Here is a 21674-nt window from a genome sequence, read left to right as displayed (position 1 = left end):
CCCTCTCAGATTGGTCCTAGGCTCTCCCAATCAATCTCTTTGAGTGTGCCCTTTCATTCCAACATACCGTTTAGAAAAATCACTGCCATAACAGTGTGGGGAAGGGGAGCTCCCTGTGGCTCCTTTGAAATCAATGGGGCTTAGACAATGCAACAGAGAAAACTCACATCAACTTGCTAGAAATGTTGACCATCTTCAAAGGGCTCCTTCCTAACATCTTTGAAGGATCATGTACAACAGATTCTAACAGACAACAGCAATTTGCGACATAGACAAACTGGGTGGCACAGCATCGGAAACCCTTTTCTCCTTGGCATACTTAATTTCAGTCTAGTGTGTTCAGAGGGCTCTGAACATCTTTGCAGATGCAGACATCTGCAAGAGGGATCTGAAGGGCCTTAGGAGTGGACATCAACAGGTGGGAAACCCTGGCCTTTGAGCGGCCCGCTTGGAGGCAAGCTGTGCAGCATGGCCTTTCCCAGTTTGAAGAAACACTTGGCCAACAGTCTGAGGCAAAGAAGGAAGGCCCATAGCCAGGGAGACAGACCAGGGACAGACTGCACTTGCTCCCGGTGTGGAAGGGACTGTCACTCCCGAATCGGCCTTTTCAGCCACACTAGATGCTGTTCCAGAACCACCTTTCAGAGCGCGATACCATAGTCTTTCGAGACTGAAGGTTGCCAACAACATAGTGTGTTCAATATCACATCTCCATAAAAGTTGTTCATCTAGCTTAATGCAGCGCTATCAAACAGCTTGGTAGATGTCTTTAGCAGGGCAGAAGACAAATCGGTTGCCTATGAATGGCACATTAACATCTCTGTATTCCATTCTGCATTTCATATCTGGAGTTGATCCACTGCAGATGTGTTTGCCATTAGCCACAGTACCAATACTAAGTGCCAGAGGATTTGCAGGTGAGCTGGATACCATCCCCACTCCATAGAGGATGTGTTTCTAATCCCTTGGGGAGGACTGTTTTATGCATCTCCCCCAATTCTGCTAATTTTCAAAGTCATCAACGTAATACAAGAGTTCAATGCTGACTGCATCCTGATAACACTGGTGGCTGAAGAAGATCTGCTCAAGATGGTGAGAGGCGAGTATCTTAACCTCCCCTCCTGTCCAAACCTCCAGACTCAGAATCGGGGCTGAATACCACACCACAGATTAGAAATACTGGAGTTGATGGTATGGAGGATCTTACCTTGGTCAGGGGCTAAATAACATCTCGCCCTGCTTGAGAAAATCCTTCACCCATAAGATCTATTCAGCACAGTGGTGACATTTCTGTGACTATGCAAAGACAACAACTGTCACTCAAGGGATACCTTTTATCCAAAACATCCAACAGTACAGTAGCCACCTCAAGTCTGGGTTTGACAAACGCTTCCTTGAGAGTTTATTTTGCTCCTGTCTCTGCCTAGTAAACACGGCGCCTATTTTCTCAGACCCACTGATCAGCATGTTCCTCAAGAACCTACCTAACCGTACCCACCTCTCAAATTTCTGATTCCATCATGGTGTTTCCTTTTGGTCTTGCAACTTTTGGGTAAGTTACTTGAACTAATGGCTACAAAAGATCCATGCTTAGTCATATTCAAAACAGTGTTTCGGATAGTCATTAATTAGACTCAAAGGACCAGAGAAGTACATGCTCTAGTTTCTTACCCTTCATTCATCAGATTTAATTCTGACAAGGCAGTGTTGACACTGAACATTACCTAAGGTTGTCAACACTCCACATCAAACCAAAACTAACACTGCCTGTTTTCTTCACAACCCAAGGTCAGATGGAGAAAAAAGCTTTGCAAGCATTGGACATTGAGAGCCCTTTCCTTCCATATTCATAGAACTGCATTGTTCCAGGCACATAACAAGCTGTTTATCTGTTAGCAAGGAAAAAACAATGCCCACTGTTTCATTGGGTAACTCACAGCCCAATCCTATGCATGTCTACTCAGAAATAAGTCCCACTCAGTTCAATGGGACCAACTGCCAGGCAAGTGTGTATAGGATTGTGGCCTAAGATTATCTTACTGACTTATCCGTTGGCTAAGGAGAGCCACCAGCCTCCCTAAAAGGGCATTCCATCAGATTAATTTCATTCTGAGAAGTGTTCTGCTCCCAGACCTCTGCTGAATAGTAGTGTGTTCTGTGCCATTCACCTTTATAAAGCATTATGTCCTGAACAGGAAGTTGAGAGTTGATGTATCATTTGGGCATGTTGTTCTGCGGAATGTATTCTCTTGATTGACCTGAACTTCTAGATAAGGAAGAAGCTAGCTAGTCTCCATTCAATCTGTCAGTACACAGACTACAAAGAAGGACACGTTTGTTAACTGTAATGATAGTGCTTCAAGTGGTTACTTTGCAATCACACAGCTCACTTAACTGTTCTCTCTCCAGTATGTCTAACTCCAACTGTTGGATCTCTCTTCAAATACTACAGTTTGAACTTAGGGGGCAGTCCTCAATCTAAGGGACTAGTCCATCCTCAAGGTGCACAGTATACATAGGTGTCCTCCATCATGAGCAGGGGCAGAATGTTCAGCAAAGGTCTGAAAGCTTCTGAGGTCAGCTCTACATATGTGCAGAAGTCCACTATGGGTGCACAGGTAACAACTCAAAGAATTATAATTAGAGGTAAGCAACCTATCCTCCTTTATCTATTGATTTTGGCCTGAGTGATGCTATTTCTCATATCTCACTCTGGGAGCAGTACTAGCCCAGAATTACTGAATGTGACTGATATCATTGCTTTCAGTTTTGTTAACCCTGCCTCCCTGCTGCTCTTCACCATCATTTGCTGGTAGGCGCTTACTGTGTAGAAATCATCTGGTAGGCTAAAAACCGTCCAAGGGCTGCCAGTTAACCATCTGTAATCTAGAACGTGTGAGAGATGCCACAGAGTTATAATATGAGCATCATGGATTACAACTGAATTAAAGGAACCTGCATTTTGTTTAGAAAGGGCAGGAAAGAAAAAAATTGATTGTGTTGTTACAGTAATTCCTGTAGTTTTAGAACTATAAAACATTCAAATCTCTTAAATGTTGTGGTTGATTGCTTTTTTAAAATAATTGCAAGTAAAGTAGGACTGTTAAAAATAAATGTGTTATCTGGGAGTATCTTATCTCTTAGGCATGTAACAATATCATAGAGACCATTGGTACTGAGGTGGTTTATATCATTGACAACCTATCAGGTAGTTTTCGTTCTCTTTTCTGTTATAATTAGCTTACATTTTAATAATTTATCAGATATGTAGTGTATTTGAATTTCTGTTGCAGAAATATACAGTATTGTTGAACAAAATAGGTCATAATCCAGGAGCAATATTTGAGACTATGCCAAAGCTTTTATATGTGCAGTGGGCTTCTGGTCTCCTGTATCCCCAAGCAGCACCCTCTGCCATATTGCAAATTGCCTGATTTAGCAGGGCTGCTGCCAAGGGGGACAAAACCGCAGACCAAATCACAAGCCTGTAAGTAAACATTAATGCGTTTTTTTTTCCTCATTTGATTCTTGTACTAATCTTTGCTTTTCTGTGAATTAGATCTCCCTGCTGAAACAGAACCTTGAAATGCAACTCTCCCAATCTCAGACATCAATGCAGCATCTGCAGGCACAATTTAGTCAGGAGCGACAGAGGCTTGCCCAAGAACTGGAAGAGCTTGAAGAAGAGCATCAGCAAAGGCATAACTCCATGAAAGAAGCACATATCCTTGCATTTCAGAACATGGAGGAAACAAAAGAACAAGAGCAAAAGGCAAGTTTGTTATTTTTGAAGCCTCGACTATTTTCAAATGGCATAACCTCAAAAATGTAGAAATGCAAGTTCTTTGTGATGAAAAAGTACTCAAAGAAAATTCTTCATTTGGGCACCCAATAAGTTGCCAGAATAAATAATTATTCATTCCCCCCACTTCTCAGAAAGCATTGTAATCTCAGACCGCTCTTAACAAAACAGGGACAGACCTGGGGGTAGAGGTGAGGAGGCACAGAAGTACATGTTGCATACTCCTCTCTTTCTCCCCTTCATGTGCAAGGAGAGGAACTTCCCTACTTTCATAGTTCATTAGAACAAGCCAAGATTTGTCACAACACCCAAACCTGGCAAATCCCAGCTTGTTCTGATCAGAGTTTGTAATAAGGTCAGAATGTTAAACTGGGATTGTCCATTCCTGATTTGGATTGTATGTGAATAATATAGGAAAAGTATATGCCTAATAAAGGTTTGTTGTATGCTTGTAATATAGGAAAAGACTAGATAAACACATGAACCAAGAACCATTTTCTTTCTGCATAAATTCAGTAAAATAAATTTTCTGTAGACAAAGTTTCATTTATTTTATTTAAGCATTGCAAGACACTGTTGTAATAAATACTTGCAAAGTTGACCAGTGTTTGTTGCTCTTCATGCCCAAATCAGTCACAGAACTTTTGGCATGTAGGTTATGCATCCTTCTGAAGAGTAAGCTCTATTAAATACAACAGAGTGTACTTCTGGCAAAACATTCATAGGGCTGCATTAGCACTCATAGATGGAATTTAAAAGTTTGGTTATCACAAACTGATATGCAGAGATTAAGAAACACAGACTTTTATAGCTACTAGATTGTTTTACATATGCTACTGGATAATACACCCTGTTGAAAGTGATTTAATGTAAGCAGAGCTTATTTGGGATAATAAAAATAATCCTGCCTATCTCATTATTGAGATATTGTTATATGCACGTACATCAATCTTCTTTTTAAATTTCTTAGGAACTTGAAGAACGTTTACAACAAAAACACTCGGAAGAACTCCATGCACTGAAAGAAGCTCACAGACAAGCAATGGATGCTTTTAAACTTGAAATGGAACAAGAATTGCAGACTCTTCGTTTTGAATTGGAAGATGAAGGAAAAGCTATGCTAGGTATAGTTATTTAAATATTCATGAATTTAAATATTCATGTTATTTAAAAAACATATGCCATTGTTTCTGGTGTGGAGGACAGATGGCAAGTGGTGCCTAATATGTGTTGGCAGCCTTCAGTCTCGAAAGACTATGGTATCACGCTCTGAATGGTGGTTCTGGAACAGCGGCTAGTGTGGCTGAAAAGGCCGATTCGGGAGTGACAATCCCTTCCACACTGGGAGCAAGTGCAGTCTGTCCCTGGTCTGTCTCCCTGGCTGTGGGCCTTCCTTCTTTGCCTCTTAGCCTCAGACTGTTGGCCAAGTGTCTCTTCAAACTGGGAAAGGCCATGCTGCACAGCCTGCCTCCAAGCAGGCCAGGGTTTCCCACCTGTTGAGGTCCATTCCTAAGGCCTTCATATCCCTCTTGCAGATGTCCTTGTATCGCAGCTGTGGTCTACCTGTAGGGCGCTTTCCCTGCATGAGTTCTCCATAGAGGAGATCCTCTGGGATCCGGCCATCATCCATTCTCACGACATGACCGAGCCAACGCAGGCGTTTCTGTTTCAGCAGTGCATACATGCTAGGGATTCCAGCTCGTTCCAGGACTGTGTTGTTTAGAACTTTGTACTGCCAGGTGATGCCAAGGATGCGTCGGATATAGACAGTTTTCTGTACATTAGGGTGTATCTGACCTCCATTAGATGCAAACTCTGACTGAGGGAGAGTTTATACATGGTAGCTTATAGCATGACAGACACATTTTATAATACTTCTATGCGGTCTGCATCACATCTTGAGATTTGTCACCCCTTTATCCTGTTAATGCTTCCAATCTTGGTTTTCTGCATGAAAACTTATACAAATTAAAGTACCCCTGTACTACAAACGTTTCCATAATTATTTCAGGAAAGTATCATGTGCTGTTCTCAGTCCTTGGACGAGAATACGTCTTGCTTCTTACCATCCTCTTTGTGCTATACGGTCTATTCACCCTCAATTTCTTCTTGATTTCTTCTGTTGGCTACATCATGAACCCATAGATGTGTTTCTCGCTCTTTTCCAAATGAGTTCATCCAAACTGCATTGATGTGCTGATGTATAGTGCAATTGCACAAATTCAGATTTATTTTACAGGAGCCAATGTAAAAAAAAACCTTATGTAGCTTGAGGAACACATGATTAGTACCCAGTCAAAGTATTAATTCAAGGGATAGAGCAAAATGAAGTGTGATAATATCTTTAAAGTAACTGTAAATGTATTTTGAGTTGAAACTTAGGAAAGCTGGAAGAATTGAGGCTGCTAGTATGAAACTGAAGCCTAATGTAAAGTTATCCTCTTGAAGAGGAAGTATTCCTACAGATTTCAATGACTTTTCCAGTCTGTGGGTACTAGTTTTTTTCCAGCTAGGAGAGAGAAAATAACAGGGGAAAATAAAGTAAAAATGTAAATATATATAGGTTGTTAAAATTTATTATTGTTAATAATAATAATAATAAGCCTTTGTATAGTGCTTTCTGAGTGTACAAAGTTCTTCACATGTATTATCATGAAGCTGTCTTTACAGCAACTCTGTAAGTTTAGGAGTATTATCCCCATATAGCAACTGAGGCTGAGAAGGTGTGGCTTCTCTAAGGCTACCTAGTGAGTTCAGGGCAGAGCCAGGATTCAAACCTGAGATGTCCTGGTTTGCAGCCCACTTATCCATTATACTACACCAACTTCCTAATATTAGCAGGGCAATATTAAACAAGAAAAAACTCTTTATTTTGTCTCCCAGCATCTTTGCGTTCAGAACTAAATCATCAACATGCAGCAGCAATTGATCAGTTAAGGCATAATCATCAACAAGAATTGGCAGCTGCTAAAATGGAACTTGAAAGAAGCATGGAGATCAGCAGGCATCAGGTACATATCTTCCCTGTGGCCAAAATAGTATAAAACTGCTTTTATCTTTACACATAGAGTGTTCATAGAGTATTCATCATCAGTTGAAGTTATAACTTACTTGGTATAGCTATTGAAAAAGAATTTTAATATTTCAAAGGTACTCAGCTCCACACTTGCAAGTTCATATTACATCTCCTGTTCAATCCAGCCACTATTTTAGAGGAATAAATTTTAGAACCAGAGGCACATGTCCCACATAGAAATGGTGCAAAGTGTTCTTTGTTTCTTGATACTTGCCTAACAGGAGAAAGACTTTGTGTGCCGGATATCAGATCTACAGGATGAACTGAGGCATCGAGATCACCATATATCTGAATTGGATAAAGAGATACTTGCTCTGCATGAGAACATAAGTGCACTAACCAAGGAACTGGAGTTCAAAGGGAAAGAGGTTCTCAGAATACGCAGTGAATCCAACCAACAGATTAGGTATGAATATTTGCCATGTCAGGTAAAGTGTTCTGACTAATTTGGCAACTACACACTAACAAAAGCCAGAATGCTCTTTGATTTTCTGAGACTTGTTACATAGGATATTTTAGGCAGTCAAATTCAAACTGCTTGCACCCATTCAAGCCCATTTAATGTTAACTGATGTAGCAGTGCAGTTCACAGGAAATTGCAGTTACATTTTAGACACTAGCTATTGCTGAAGTGCAGTCTTAGCCATCCATCTAACCTTAATTTAAAAATTCTTAAACATATTTTTTGTTTACATGTCAACATGTTTATTTACAAAGCATTAAAGGAGATGACTTTGCAGTGAAATAAGCTAGAAGAGAAATTCAAACAGCAGAATTGGATTGTGTAGCTCTTACGAATGATACTGTGCACTGAGCCTTTGCAAACATGGCAGGAAGTCAAGATGAACAAAGCTGACTGATGTAAGAATAACTTTTTTTAACATAAAATAAATTAAACAGGCTGCATGAACAAGATTTAAACAAGAAACATGAGAAAGAGCTGGATGTCATGGCAGCAGACCACATCAGAGAGAAACAAAGCTTGCTGGCAGATTTTAATAAGACCCAAGAGCTTCTCAAGGAAATTAATTCAGCTTTGCAAGTTTCGTAAGTCTTATTACATTAAACAATTTCATATGTGGGCTGAGTTTGAGTGATCTATATTACTTAATAAATTATGCCTGATATTTGAGAGACATAAACTTGTAGCCGCGCTTAAAAAAAGGACCTAAATCTGTTTTACTTGGTGTGCCCTGTAACTTCATTCGGGCCTGTTGTAAGTGCAGGATTCAACCCACAGATAAAACACAGAAACGGTCACTTTCTTGGCAAATTGGAAGGACTGAGAGTTATTGTTTGTCCTTTTCAAGCCAGGGCCTGCAGGGGTCAGGGCCACAGATAGCTTAATTTGCTATATGCAGATCTGGTCAAACTCTCTGACAAGCAGTTTGTCAGTATGCTGACAAGTGTTACTTCAGCAGTTGCCTAGAGTCAACTGAAGGTTAGGTGAGCCGTGTGAATGAAGCCCCATCTCTCTAGAAGGAACCAGTTTGAGAGTTGAGGAGCCACACTCTCATGCCAATGTGTGTTGCAGCAGAGCACAATGCCTTCTGCAGCCCTTGGTTTTGACATGGTGATGGAGGGAGGTCTGCCACAGCTTCAGGGGGACCTGGAAAGAAGTCATTGGAGGATGAAGGATCATCTCCTCAGGTAGTAAATAAAGGCCTGGCTGTCACTTGGGGTTCATTTTCTGCCTTCCATGGACATCTGTGGTGGAGTGACTTCTACCTACTGAGGTGGTTGAGGAAGTTGGTTCTATTCATCCTCTTTGCACTTCTGTTACAGGGTGTGTATGTGTCAACAAAAACTCTTAGTAAACAAACGTAATTGTATTAAAATATTACCAAGATTTATATGTGAACTAGAAGGCTCCTCTTTGAAATGGGGGACTATTTTATCTCTTTTTCCGTTCTATTACTGGGAATAGTTTTTAAAAAGTATTATCATATTAGTTTTCAGAAATACTACCAGTGAGGCAACAGCTAGGCAAAGAATGGAGATGTGTTATGGGCTACAGAGGTCATTTTCATTTAAAGCTGTATCTGGTTGGATCTTTTCAGCTGCATCATCTGTATTGTTCCATTTCATGTTCGTTATCCTTCTCTCCATCTGTCCTGTCTCCTTCTAATTTACTTTATCCTACTAGGGCAGTGAAAGAGGAAAAAAGTTATGGGTAGTTTTGCTTTTATTTTGAAGGTGATCCTGGAAAGCATTGTTTGCAACAGCTCTTCAGCGGACTATCTCTCTTTTAAAATTATTTTGAACTTAAAAATATGTGCAAGCCCCAATCCAGACTAATAGCAATACAAACATCCTACAGTATCTGTGGGGGATACGTTCCTGATGCTACCGTAGATATACGAAACCATGGATAGCAGCAAACTCTACTAAATCCCCATCCATCATGCTCATGACTCACTTCTTTTCATTGGCAAACACTTTCCAAAAGGCAACTTTTTCTTCCTTTTGCTTTGAAACAGGAAGCAGAGAACTTAATCTTGTAGCTGCTAGGGGTTGTGCCTCCCCCCAGGGCAGGCATTCACATTTTTGTTAGGGACACTATCCCCTTAAGGAGGGTAGTAACCCAACTGGGGACCATTAGCTGCTGTTAGTATGGCACATCTGGGTCCTGATAGCCGCTGAATGCATGTAAGAAAAGTGTTGTTTTTTTTTACTTACTCATGTTCAGCTGTGGCTAGAACCTGGGAGTGCTGGACTACCAGCACCTACAGGTCCCAGGTTGGGTCACTACCCTCGTTAAAGGAGTAGCACCCAACTAAAGGTTGGGAACTACTATGCTAGAGGAACACTACAGGAGGTGACAGTGAGAATATTAACAGGGAGTTATGAGTCTCACTGTCTTTCTGTTCCAAAACGAAAGGAAACAAAACCTTACAAAGTGTTTGCAAACGAAGAGAGATGAGTCATAAGCATGAGGGAATCTGAGAACTGTGGGGAAGTGAAATCATGGATGTGGGACCTGCAGATACAGGGAGAGGCATGTATATTGAAATAGTTTAAGCTATAGGAACCATGGAATAGTGTAATTGAATGCTCCTCTATATAGTAAAACAAAATAAAACTCTTCCTTGCACACAGAAAACTAGCATATCTGTGAGGAAGCTAGGCTTAGAGCTCTCTTGTCTGATGTAGTAATATTTGTGTGTGTGTACAGGAAGGTTTGTGTGTGTACATGTGTGTTTTTCTCACAGAGGAGCTTTCAGCTATGTGATTTCTTACCCCAGTGTTTGTATCCTAAAGTAGTACAGCCTAGCAGGTTTTGCAACATGAGTTGCCATTTCTGCTGATTATTCTAGCATGACATAGAACCAAACTATCACACAGATTTGATCTGTTCACATTAAAATGCACAGGTAGTGACAGATTTGTAGTGAGCGATCCCCTATCCAAATATGTCTGCATAACATTCTGCTCTGCTCTTAATATACAGGATAGCAAAGTTTGCTCTTTCACTTCCTGGCTCCATCCTAGTGATAAGCAGGGAGGAGCGGCCCTCATCTATCGGTACTTCAGTAAAGGTCCAAAAGAAGCTCCAGACAGACTTGAGAAAGTGCTTATGTTTAGGCAGTGATTTCCTCCCCCTTTCCCATGACAGACGATGCAGCTTGCTCAGCTTCCATCACCTTTGTCCCACCCCATTCCCTTCCGATTTCCTCCTTCTGCATGAAATACTAGCAGGATGTAAGACTACACACAGTCTCTCTCCTTTCACTCACATCTAGCAGTCTCTCGCTTGGATGCTGTTTCCTGCTATTTACTCTCTGCCAGTCTGCCCTTCTACAATTCCTGATGACCCTGATGTTCATACAATTCATACAACAGTTCATACAATTCCTGATGTTCATAGATATTGGGGCAGGGGAATAAAGTGTTCCTCAGTGCTTCCCAATCTCCCACCCAAAGTAGTCGAAAAAAGGGAAGAAGGAAAAGAGAATGGAAATGCAGACCCAAAGCCGTGAACTTTTTCAGCAGTACCTTTATCCTGGAATAACTGTACATGTCATCATAATCCTGTCAGCCAGTGAGAGGTGTTTTCAGTCTTCCAGTTTGATTGTATTTTTTTTCAGTCAACTTGAAGGGACTCTTGGAAGAACATTTTAACAGCTAGAGTGATGATTGTTTAGTCCATACAAATTGACTGAAATAGTACTGACAACATATTAATTCTGAAATATAGGGAAAATCCTCATTCTGTAGCCTTTTTTGAAGATAGTCTAGGTTCAGAGTAGTAGTCTAGGTTCTAAAAGAAAGTGTTTGCCAGGCCTATGATATATAGATTATGATAGATTAGAGTAAGTTCACAGCCCAGTCAGATAAGCCCCAGCTTCTTTCTGTCCATCCTACTTAGCTCCCATGGCCCATTTGGATTCATCTGTATCCAGGCCACGTGCAAACAAACACAGAGATCTTTTTAATGATTTGTAATCAATACTATGATCCTGATTACTGCTGTTCAGGAATGTGAAAAATTCAGTAACAAATAGTGGTCTGCTTTTGAATTCAGTTGTTACTAACTTTCCTACAAATGTAAGACTTTGAGGCTTTCCTATAACTTTTTTGTAATTAGTGTGCTTATTTCCACTCTCTCCTTTAATGCTTCTTCACTCCCTGTTTAAAGTCTTTTCACAATTTCTTTTTTTGGTACCAAATTTGTTTTGGTATTATTTCTATGGTTTGTGCTAAATTGTTTCTCAAAAATGAGTCTGTCTTCCACATTGATTTATTTTAATTATTTGTTGTATCTTTGTTGAGGAAGAAGTAAACATTGGTTACATGGTTCCTACTGCTGCTTATAGCAGATAGAGGTCATCAAGGTTGGAACACTGTTTCCTTTAACATAGCCAGCAATAAAATGCTTGTGCATAGGGGGCAATTCTGTGATTTATCCATGAAGTAAATTAGTTTGATAGTATGATTTTACAGCATTGTAGCTGAACATTGAGCCATTATTAACCCATAGGTAATGTTTTTGTCTCCTATAAAGTTTAGAAGAAATGGAAGAAAAATATCAAAACAGGGACTCAAGACCAGAAGATTTACAGCTTATTGCAGAGTTGAAAGACCTGATTGCTGAGAGAGATCAGCTGATAAAGAAACTGATTGTAAGGCAGTTTGGTGCTCATTTTGGTATGAGCATGCCAAAAACTAATGTTTGCCAAATCTTCTGAAAAATAAAGTCCTGTTGAAGTGAAGTTGAAGTAAAACAAAAATTTTTGCAGCCTGTGTGAAAGAAAAGTATTTAAATAATAGTCCCTTCAAAATATGTTTTCATCTGTTCCATAAACTCCAGGCATTCTAGATAACCTTGTGTCTTCTTTTGTGTTCTTAAAGGACAATGACATATTTTAGATGTTATTTTACAGGTCTACCAATATAATTAAGCCATACAATAATCTATTTTTTTTAAAATTCAATTTTTGTTCTCTCTATTCAGTCCACAAGTCATGTATACTAGAACACTTGTGACGAACATAATATTCCTAAAATCGTGCCCTTTTATTATCACTCACAATCCTGAATTGACCGAATACATAGGAAAAAAACTCACTCTTTTGCTGTTCTGTAACCAGCTTCATTACAAATACAAAACTATGGCTGCAATGATGGAAGGGGTGACTTACTTAATGTTAAATTATTTTTTGATATGCTCCTTAACCTAATGGGCCTAGTGACTGCTCCAGTGTGAATTGAAGAATGAGCAAACTCTCTCTTATACTGCCTCGGAGGTTTTCGTGAAAAATGAGCATGGCAGTGCTGTTGGAGCAGTGGTACCTTTGCCTGCTCTGGGTCCCTGCAAATGCTGCCATCACTACCTGCAGGAATTAGTCCTGAAAGACTGGTCCCTGTAAGTGATTACATCAGTGCAGCTACCAATGCAGTTGAATAGTGACCTTCTGACAGTTACACTAAGCTTCAGCTGAAAACAGAGAATCAGAATCCCACCTATGGGAATCCAATTATGGGGGCTATTGCTGGTTTTGCCCCAGCTGTGACACGAGGGGCCCAATCCTATCCAACTATCTAGCATTGATGCAGCAGTGCCAACAAGGTGTATATTGTATTTTGCAGTGGGGGACAGTCAGAGGCTTCCTCAAGGTAATGGAACGTTTGTTCCCTTATCTTGAGGCTGCCTTGGCACTGGAATGTTGGATAGGATTGGGCCCTAAATTGACTTAGGAGGGCACAATACGTGCATTGAGATATAGATGGCATCAATATGTGTTAATTGTCCAAGGGGAGTTAGCAACTCGGGAAAAGCCAGTGCAGCCCCATACATAGCTTTCTATAGGTAACGGTTTGCCTAGCAGTGTCTATAGTTGGATCTCTCTAACTTGCTTACCATATGAAGATAAGAGTTTCCATGCTGAGGGAACCTTCCAGACTTCTGGTGAAAAGTCCACAATTCAGTACCATCATGTTGTTAATGGCTTTTGGGTGACTTTCGTTCTGGCCAGTGTGACTTGTTATATCAGAATACAGTAAGTGAAAGGGTTATGATGGTATTGATGGAAAAATTTGGTATTCCTGCATTGGTTTTGTTCCACGATAAACAGAAATTGAAGAACTTATAAAGGAACCGATGAGAATTGTTAAATACAACTGCTTTAGCAATATTTTAGTGCTTCTTTCCATTTTAACTTCCATGTCTTACCAGTAGAAATACAGTTGTATATTATTGTTGAAACAATATGTGCTTAATTAAAATTCATAAATATGTTATTGCTTGTTCTTTATTAGGATGACAAGAAATTCTATCAACTGGAACTAGTCAATAGGGAGACTAACTTCAACAAAGTGTTTAATGCAAGTCCCAATGTTGGTGTTATTAATCCTCTGGTGAAGGTATGTGTCACAGGTTTAATATTACCATTTGGAAAACTGAATTGCTAGTATCCCTCTGAAAAGCAAATGTGGCTGAAGGGTACAATTCAATAGTCATTCATGTTAGTCAGATTAATTATAAGTACTGATGAGCCACCCAGTTTTATTTCAAAACTTAAAATTTTATATAGATAAGTTTTTCACATTTACCTTGGAAAGGGGTTGTTTTCTTTTTTTTTCTGATCTACACATCTAGTCTTTTATGCTGTTTAGGGCCCAATCCTATCCAACTTTTCAGAGCTGATGCAGCTGTGCCAGTGGGGCATGCACTGCATCCTAAGTGGACAGTCATGGAGGCCTCCTCGAGGTAAAGCAATATTTTTCCCCATACATCAGGTCTCCATTGTGTCTGTATGAAAGTTGGATAGAGTTGGGCCCTTACAGCCCAATCCTGTGCTCCCATGGCATGCAGCTGCAGCAGCACCAAAACTGCTGCCGTTGCATCCAGCATACCCACGGCAGCCGCAGGTGGCACCTCGGTAGAAGGGGACTTTTGTCCCCTTCTCCCGGCTAAGGGAAGTAGCCCCACAATGGGGCTGCTCAATTCAAGTAGCCCCAGGGAAGAGAGTTCATGTAACCGCCTCCCTCCCCGCTCTCTCCCCTCCCTGGAATGCCTCCCCCTGCCCCCGCTTACCTTACTGCGGCTCGGTGGTCTGTGCAACTGCCGAGCAGCGGAGGCTGGGTACCTGCCCAGCACTGGGCTAGCACGGGTGCTCGCCCGGCGGTAAGCCTCACAAACGTGCCTTATGGCACGTTTGCACAGAGCGCACATCAAGGCCAAGATTGGGCTGTTAGTCTCTTAGACTGCATTGCTTACTGGGGAGCATCCCAACTGACTGTGGACTTACTTCTAAGTAAACATGCATAGACTGAACTGTTATCATTGTATTATGCATGGAACATGTTTTCATTCTGTTCTGGTTTTTTACTAGCTTATTGTTTTGCCTGCTCTGTTTAAAGATTTGATTGAGATTATTTTAGATGTTTTCTTTGTTAACTGGTATGGTGGCCCCTTTAACAGGACTTAAATGTGGCACAGAAATTCTTTAAACATAAATAATAAATTACTGGATTGTTTTAAATTTAGGGTATCAAATTCTTTTCCCTCAGGCAGCATGGCTGCTAATTGCAGTTCTTGCTTGATAAATAAAGCAAATAATTGCTTAGTTTTGCAAGATGATGCTAAAATAATATCAGTGACATCACTGGTTCATTTGTGTCTTTGAGTCTAAGCAAGTATACTACATTCTAAAGTAAATAGATTCATGTGTGCCATCTAGTGGAAAGAACTATCATTTTTATACTTCCTGGCAAAGATCTGGATTAATACACAACAACTAAAGCATTAAGAAGATAATAGAACTTTAACTGAAAAATTGCATTTTTAATATTTTCAAACAGGAGGGGAAAAAAGAATTCCTGACTGCTCATTTCTAAACTGAAACAAAAAGAAATTAAGACTGATCTTTCAGTTTTAAATAAGATCAATAAAATTTCAGATTGGACTTAAGAAGCTGAACAGTTCTTGGGCGATTCTTAGCACATCAGCCATGTGTGTCGCCCTATCAGTTGCTTGATAAACCTGGTGTTCTTATAACTTTCTTGCAAATTAAATTAAGGATTTGTTCAGCTGAGATCTTTAGTAGCCCTCTAGTCATGTATTTTGACACCCCTGGAGGACCATGAAAGGCCTCATTCACATTAATGCTGTAATTGAACCAGCTGTGCTATAGAAATAGCAAGACTTTGATTTGCAGAGTGTTTGAAACCAGGAATTGGAAGTGTTTCATGAAAATCTAAAGTTGCTTTGGATTAACTACATTGAAATTTGTATTATACATTTTTTTTAAGTTAAATTATAAAAAAACTGAAAGTTGTCATCCTCACTAGTGCAGTTAGTCTCAAAAGATCTGTAATTTAGTCCTTCCTGTTCCAGTTGATACATTGAGCCAGGATGACACTGAAATAGCATGGTAGAATGGTGCGAGCCACTTCCCACCACTACTCGGATAGCCTCTAGTGTGAATCTGGCAATTCTGAATGAGCTTCCAAATTGCACAGGTTTCCATGTGACCCTCACAGAAAGTCTAGTTCATATTTGAGGCTGTGAACAGGAAGCAACTCGCAGCCCAATCTTATGCTTGCCTATTCAGAAGTAAGACCCATTATATTCAGTGGGGCTTACTCCCAGAAAAGTGTGTTTAGGATTGCAAGCTCACACCCCTCACCACCACACTGTCAGTATAATCCCTAACTGAATGTATGAGGATTCTGACATTGAAACCAATATAATTTTGACCATATTCTCTTTTCAGCAAATTTAAAATTACATTTGGTAACATTACATTGTATAACCCAAAGAAATCATTTAAATGGAAATTAAAGTTTAAGTCAATGTATTTCCTTTGTTTTGACTTTCATATTTCCTTTAAGAATAAAATTTACTGGACCCATAGTCTGCTTATAGTTTAGAAAATGTTACAGTTCTAGTATATTTTACAATGGGGAAATGGCTCTAGTAAGGCTAGGAATTAACAGGTTTTTTGCTCCGTAGTGAAACATCTCTACTACATTTGTACAGTTGGGTGGTACTGGAGTTCAGCCATTGTCCTGGTAGCATTAATGGGGAAGTGTTCCCATTGATCGTTTGGAATACCATTCTGTATGTAGCCTGAATATATTGAAATTACAACTAAATTAGGCTGAAGCATTTTGCTTTTGTATCCTTCCAGAGAATCTTATAAATGCAGCAGAAGTAACATTGCAATTTAAAAAAAATATCCAAACTTTCCAGGTAAAACAAACACTCAGAACAAAAGCAAGCAACTTCCTCATCTGTACTAATGTGGGGTCCTTCTTACAATTGTTATTTTTAATGCATTATTTTTAATGCAGCAAAAGAAGAAGAATGATAAATCAGCAAACAGGTTTGTGAGTGTCCCCAATCTAAGTGCTCTGGAATCTAGCGGAGTGGGCAATGGACATCCTAACCGCCTGGACCCTATTCCTAATTCACCCATCCACGATATTGAGTTCAACAGCAGCAGACCACTTCCACAGCCAATACCGCCCAAGACGTTTTTGAGGTGAGCATTGCCTCACCATTTTTTTTTCCTAATGGAGAAAATTTCAATTTCTTTTTAGCTGAACCCCACACATCTTAACAGCTCAGGAGTTGAAATCTTACAATGGAATTTTAATTTTCACAATCTATTTTATACCTCTTTTCAGTATTCCTTTTGATTGTAAAACTTGTTGAAATGTGATTTTGCCCCCCTGCCTATTAATGTCTTGAACCCTTCTTATACATTTTTAAGGAGCTACACGATGAATATGGTACATGTACTTTCAATTGTTTACATTTCTGAACAATTGTGTTAAATGTTTGTGTATTACTAGCTGTCCTTTAGGATATGTCATACACCCTTATTAAAATGTATTAGTGTGTGATAGTGGTTCTTTCCCAACAAAACTGTCTCTGTGTTAAATGAATGTGTTGATTTTCTCCTTTTCTTTATCTCAGATAAATTTTATTTAAAGTGAACTGAGAATACATAGAAATATATGCATGCATTAGATGTGGTTTAATGCTATGCTTCAGGATTAAAATATCTGAGATTGGTTTTACTTGGAAACTGATGGCATGAGTCCAGTAGCAGACTCAATCAAATTTAGAATATTTCATACTCTGGAGAGACCAAAAACCCTCTTCATTTTGCTTTTTAATTCCAGTTCAATGCTACCTGTAAAATATAGCTGGAGGGGAGGGGGAGGATGAAGATTACAAAGAAATAGTATATTATTTCAAAGGGCAAAGTAGAGTCCCATAATATTTAAATGTTCTTTATTTTTTTTATGCATGCGGTATGCATGTGTATGCCCAGGCGACAGTAGCATGCATGTGCATGAATTCGTGGATTGTGATGCTGGCGTTTCCTTGCAAATTATTTCGTGCCTTGTACAGTATTACCAGAAACCGGTAGGGATTATTGTCTTAATTTTTATAATCTAAGAATTTCATCCTACCAAAGCATTAAAGATGATGTAGAAATTTTGTCATACAAGTTTACTTGAGAATTTGCGAGGGAGAAGCGTGCTTGCTTTGCACAGAATTGCTTGTATTGAACCCCTCGTGCATGCAAATACAGTAACTCAGCCCAAGTTATGTTATGTTTCAAAATGTCATTGTTCAGTTACCAACTAGTCTGTTCCGCACACCTTTAAGAATATGATGCTTGCATCATATTTCTGCCAACTAACTTGACCAGAAGAAAAGGATGCTAAAAGAGGATCTCCAAACCTCCCTTTCCCTCACGATGCTATTTTTCCAATGAAAGCAGCAACCATGCTTTTTTTCTCAAAACACTGTTTTTCCCCCCCACATGACTGTTTTGTCATGTGGCTTAGTGACTTTGTCTGTGCTGCTGATGCTCTCCAATGGAGTGGATGATTGGAGGTAGAAAAAAGGGCATTAAACAACACCACTTGCTACTTAGATGTAGTACTTGATTCATAAACAGTGTGTGCTGTGTATTGGCTTCTCTGTGCTTTTTCCAGGCCTTTTGCCCTTCCACGTTTGGTTGTGAGTTAAATCTGTCTTTTCTCTTTATAAATTCAGCCCTCCTCAGACTGAAGCTTCTCCAGTGGCTTCACCAGATCCACAACGCCAGGAATGGTTTGCCCGTTACTTCACATTCTGAGAGATTAGTTTTGTGTGTGACACAGTGTGGTGTGGACTGTTCATAAGAGCATGACCTTAAAATAAATCCTTATGTGAATAAGCTTTCCTGTAATATGTCAAACACTGTGAATGAGGAAGTATTTGTCTCTCTAATTTGAAAATGCACTGTATTTTATGTGATATTCGTTGGAATCACTTGACATGGTAATATAAATGTGCTTGATGACACTTATTTTTATTTAAAATTGAAGTCTTTAAACTTTGTAATTACTGCATAATAAATTTTCGTAGAAGAAATTTGACACTCCTGCCCCCTTTTCCTATAAATATGTATTTTTCTTTGGTTTCAGGAAAGGCTTCCCTGTTCAGACTCCCTCCCCAGATGCAATCAGTTGCATGGTTATTGTATATCAAAATAAACTGTCAACAGTTTTAAAAAACCAGACTGCAGAAAGATATGTTTAAGCCCGTCTATTTTTATTTAGTCATCTTGTAGAATTTTGAAAATTGTGTTTATTCTAAAAGTGGTGAAGAATGCAAAACCAATAAGTTCATAGTAGTCTAGCTGATGGCCTTTAGAGCTGAGTGATTTTTGTCAAGATCATAGTAAGAAAAATGGCATCCTTATTTCTTGTCTACAACTGATCTGCCCTCTAGTAACTATATTATATTTAATGTTGAATTTCATCAGAACTTTGTCATAAATGTTTTATAAATACCTAAACAAGACAATGTTCCTTAGAATATTTGGGGTACTAAACCATGTATAACTGTACAAATGAGAGAATAATTTATGGAAATCTGCATTTTGAGAACATTATCATTTTTGGGGCAAAACTCAGGCTTTACGAAAATAGTGCTAAACCAGTTATGCATAATAAAGCATGTAAATCTTTCATTAAAGCTCCAGCATACTTAATTTACAAAGAAAGATGTTTCTTCTTCCATTATGAAACTAAGCCAGGGACCACAACCTTTTTCATATGAAGAGTGAGCCTGATTTTCCACTCTATTACACTGTTTTACAGTTGTGCATGTCTTTTGATAGAAAAGATGTAATACATTGGCAAATCTGGTTTACATACTTTTGTTGATGCTATTGTTGTTAATTCCAAGATTACCACAATGTAACCAACACTGGTAATCTCAGGGAGAAATTTTTTCTTTGTTTTATGAATGTACTTTAAACGTGATCTTTGTATCTTTAAAAAAAAAGAGGGGGGAAAGTGCTTGGTTATTTTAAATAAGATTTTTATCCTTAGATACAAAAATATAGTTCTTCATTATTTCTGTTGAAGCCCCTACTGAGTCTTCCCGTTATGCAAAAGCATAATTAACCAATCAATGGTACCGTCACTAGTTAACAATAAGTTTTCTATGTAGCATATGTATAAAAATTTATAGCATATGTATAAAAATAGCATATAAAAAATTTATATGTTTTCATATAAAAATATAAAATATTCTAAATTAAAATTTTAAAAATGTATCTCCTATAAGCTCAGCCTAAAAGCTTCACTGGAAACAGTGTTACAATGCTTTGCTGCTAATCAGTTGCAGAACTTGGCAGATACTCTATGGTTGATGGATTTAACTATAGGTATATGCAGCCTTTACATTAGAAGAAAGCCATATTGGGTCAAAGTCAGATTTCATGGCTGTTACCTTAAATAAACACACTGGATAATTTTGCTATGATGTTCTGAAGTATTTGTTGTGTATTGTTTCTTCTTCTGTGCTAAGTTAATAGTATTTGTTTAGAATAATAGTAAAGGTGAATGGGGTTTGTTACTAGAATTGATAGAGAAGTATTTAAAGGTGCAATGTCCTCTTCAGTTTTCTGTTTCAGTAAATGCTTTTCATTTTTTCTGATTTATATTAACATCAAGCAACAGTTTTGCACAGTGAGAGCAGAGAAAGCACTGTGCTCAATGAGACATTGTGCTCAATGATAAAGGTTTACATGCAAAAAAATTCCAGTTTTGATCTTGCAATCTCCAGACACAGCTGGCAAACTCCTGTCTGAAACACTGGGGAGTTACTGCCAATCAGTGTTGAGCTGGATGAACTAATAGGCTAACTTGATAGAAGGTAGCTTCAATGAAGTCATATGCCTGGTGTACCAGCCTGGTCTGTTGGGCCTAGCAGTATCTTAATACATACAGTTACAGCCCAATCCTTTCCAGGACTGGGCCAGCACACACAGGAGTTTACAACAGTGGAGCAGAGTTAAGCTGTCATAAAATGTTTTCTGGAAGCACACACAGCAAAATGCCAGCAGCCACTTTGTGTGCTGCCGCAACCAGTGATAACACAGGAGGCCTGCTGCCAGATCAGCACAGGTAAGTGCGATGGGGGTGGAATAGGATGAGGAGGCAGTGGACTGGGATGGTATTGGCAACACATGCATGTGCTGATATACTACTCTGCCCATCTCCCTTACCACTGCAATTACACACCTTGGACTTAATGCCTACTAAACAGTAGCATAGATCAGAGGAGATCCATGCAGCAATGGAGGCTTTTCCCAGCATAAGTGGGGGGGAAAGGTTCACTTACCCTGAGATCTTTCTGACTGTCCCCTCTCCAACTGATAGAGTACACATTCCATTGGCATGGTTGCATCAGTAAGGGGGATTTGGGTAGGATTGGGCTGTTAGTGCATCCTTACACATGTCCAGGAGGCAGCTGCGGTAGGAGGTGAAAGGTCTGTGGTAATGGCCTTGCTGTCTTTCAAGGAATCTTGTCTGCTACTCTTGTACTAGTTCAAGAGTGCCTGATTAACGGAAAAAGAATTTCAGGGTTCTCTGAAACACAGTTTGAAAAACATCCAATAAGTTTTGCTAGCTAGACAGGCTTTCTTCTAAAAAGCATTGTTTGGCATATGTGACTTTCCATCTATTATGTTATGCAGTGGGGAAATATACCTCCTTCTTATCCCAGCTATCAAATCCCTTTATATTTTACTTTCTAAAAAGAAAGGTATTTCTTGAACCAGAAAAGTGAAATGAATGTAAAATTTTAAAACATGAATTCCAAGTGCAAAAATCCCCCTCACACCAAATGGTTTAACACCAAATGGTTCTCCTATACCACACAAACAAAACCCATCACCCTGTTAGTTGTATGCCTGTCCATAATTTCAGTGCAAATTTCAGTTGAGGGAATGAGTGAGCAACATGCCTTGGTCATATTTCCCCTTTCCTCCAATT

General features: G+C 39.2%; 1 protein-coding gene across 4 annotated transcripts in view; it reads left to right on the top strand.

Annotated features, from left to right (window-relative positions):
- Positions 1-20200, top strand: part of FAM184A (family with sequence similarity 184 member A) — an 88549-nt gene extending 68349 nt beyond the window's left edge. For 2 of the 4 annotated variants that reach the window (XM_066613830.1, XM_066613840.1), the window contains exons 11-19: positions 3560-3772; positions 4773-4926; positions 6686-6813; positions 7100-7284; positions 7779-7925; positions 11884-12001; positions 13638-13742; positions 16677-16867; positions 18400-20200. In XM_066613830.1, the coding sequence (XP_066469927.1) occupies positions 3560-3772; positions 4773-4926; positions 6686-6813; positions 7100-7284; positions 7779-7925; positions 11884-12001; positions 13638-13742; positions 16677-16867; positions 18400-18481 (1323 nt within the window). In that variant the 3' untranslated portion in view covers positions 18482-20200. The remainder of the gene's footprint in view (positions 1-3559; positions 3773-4772; positions 4927-6685; positions 6814-7099; positions 7285-7778; positions 7926-11883; positions 12002-13637; positions 13743-16676; positions 16868-18399) is intronic. The other 2 variants (XM_066613859.1, XM_066613850.1) reach the window with 2 other exon arrangements.
- The last annotated feature ends 1474 nt before the right edge of the window (positions 20201-21674 follow it).

The sequence above is a fragment of the Tiliqua scincoides genome, chromosome 1 (genome assembly GCF_035046505.1).
Source record: "Tiliqua scincoides isolate rTilSci1 chromosome 1, rTilSci1.hap2, whole genome shotgun sequence".
NCBI lineage: Eukaryota > Metazoa > Chordata > Lepidosauria > Squamata > Scincidae > Tiliqua > Tiliqua scincoides.
This window is presented reverse-complemented; position numbering and strand designations above follow the sequence as displayed.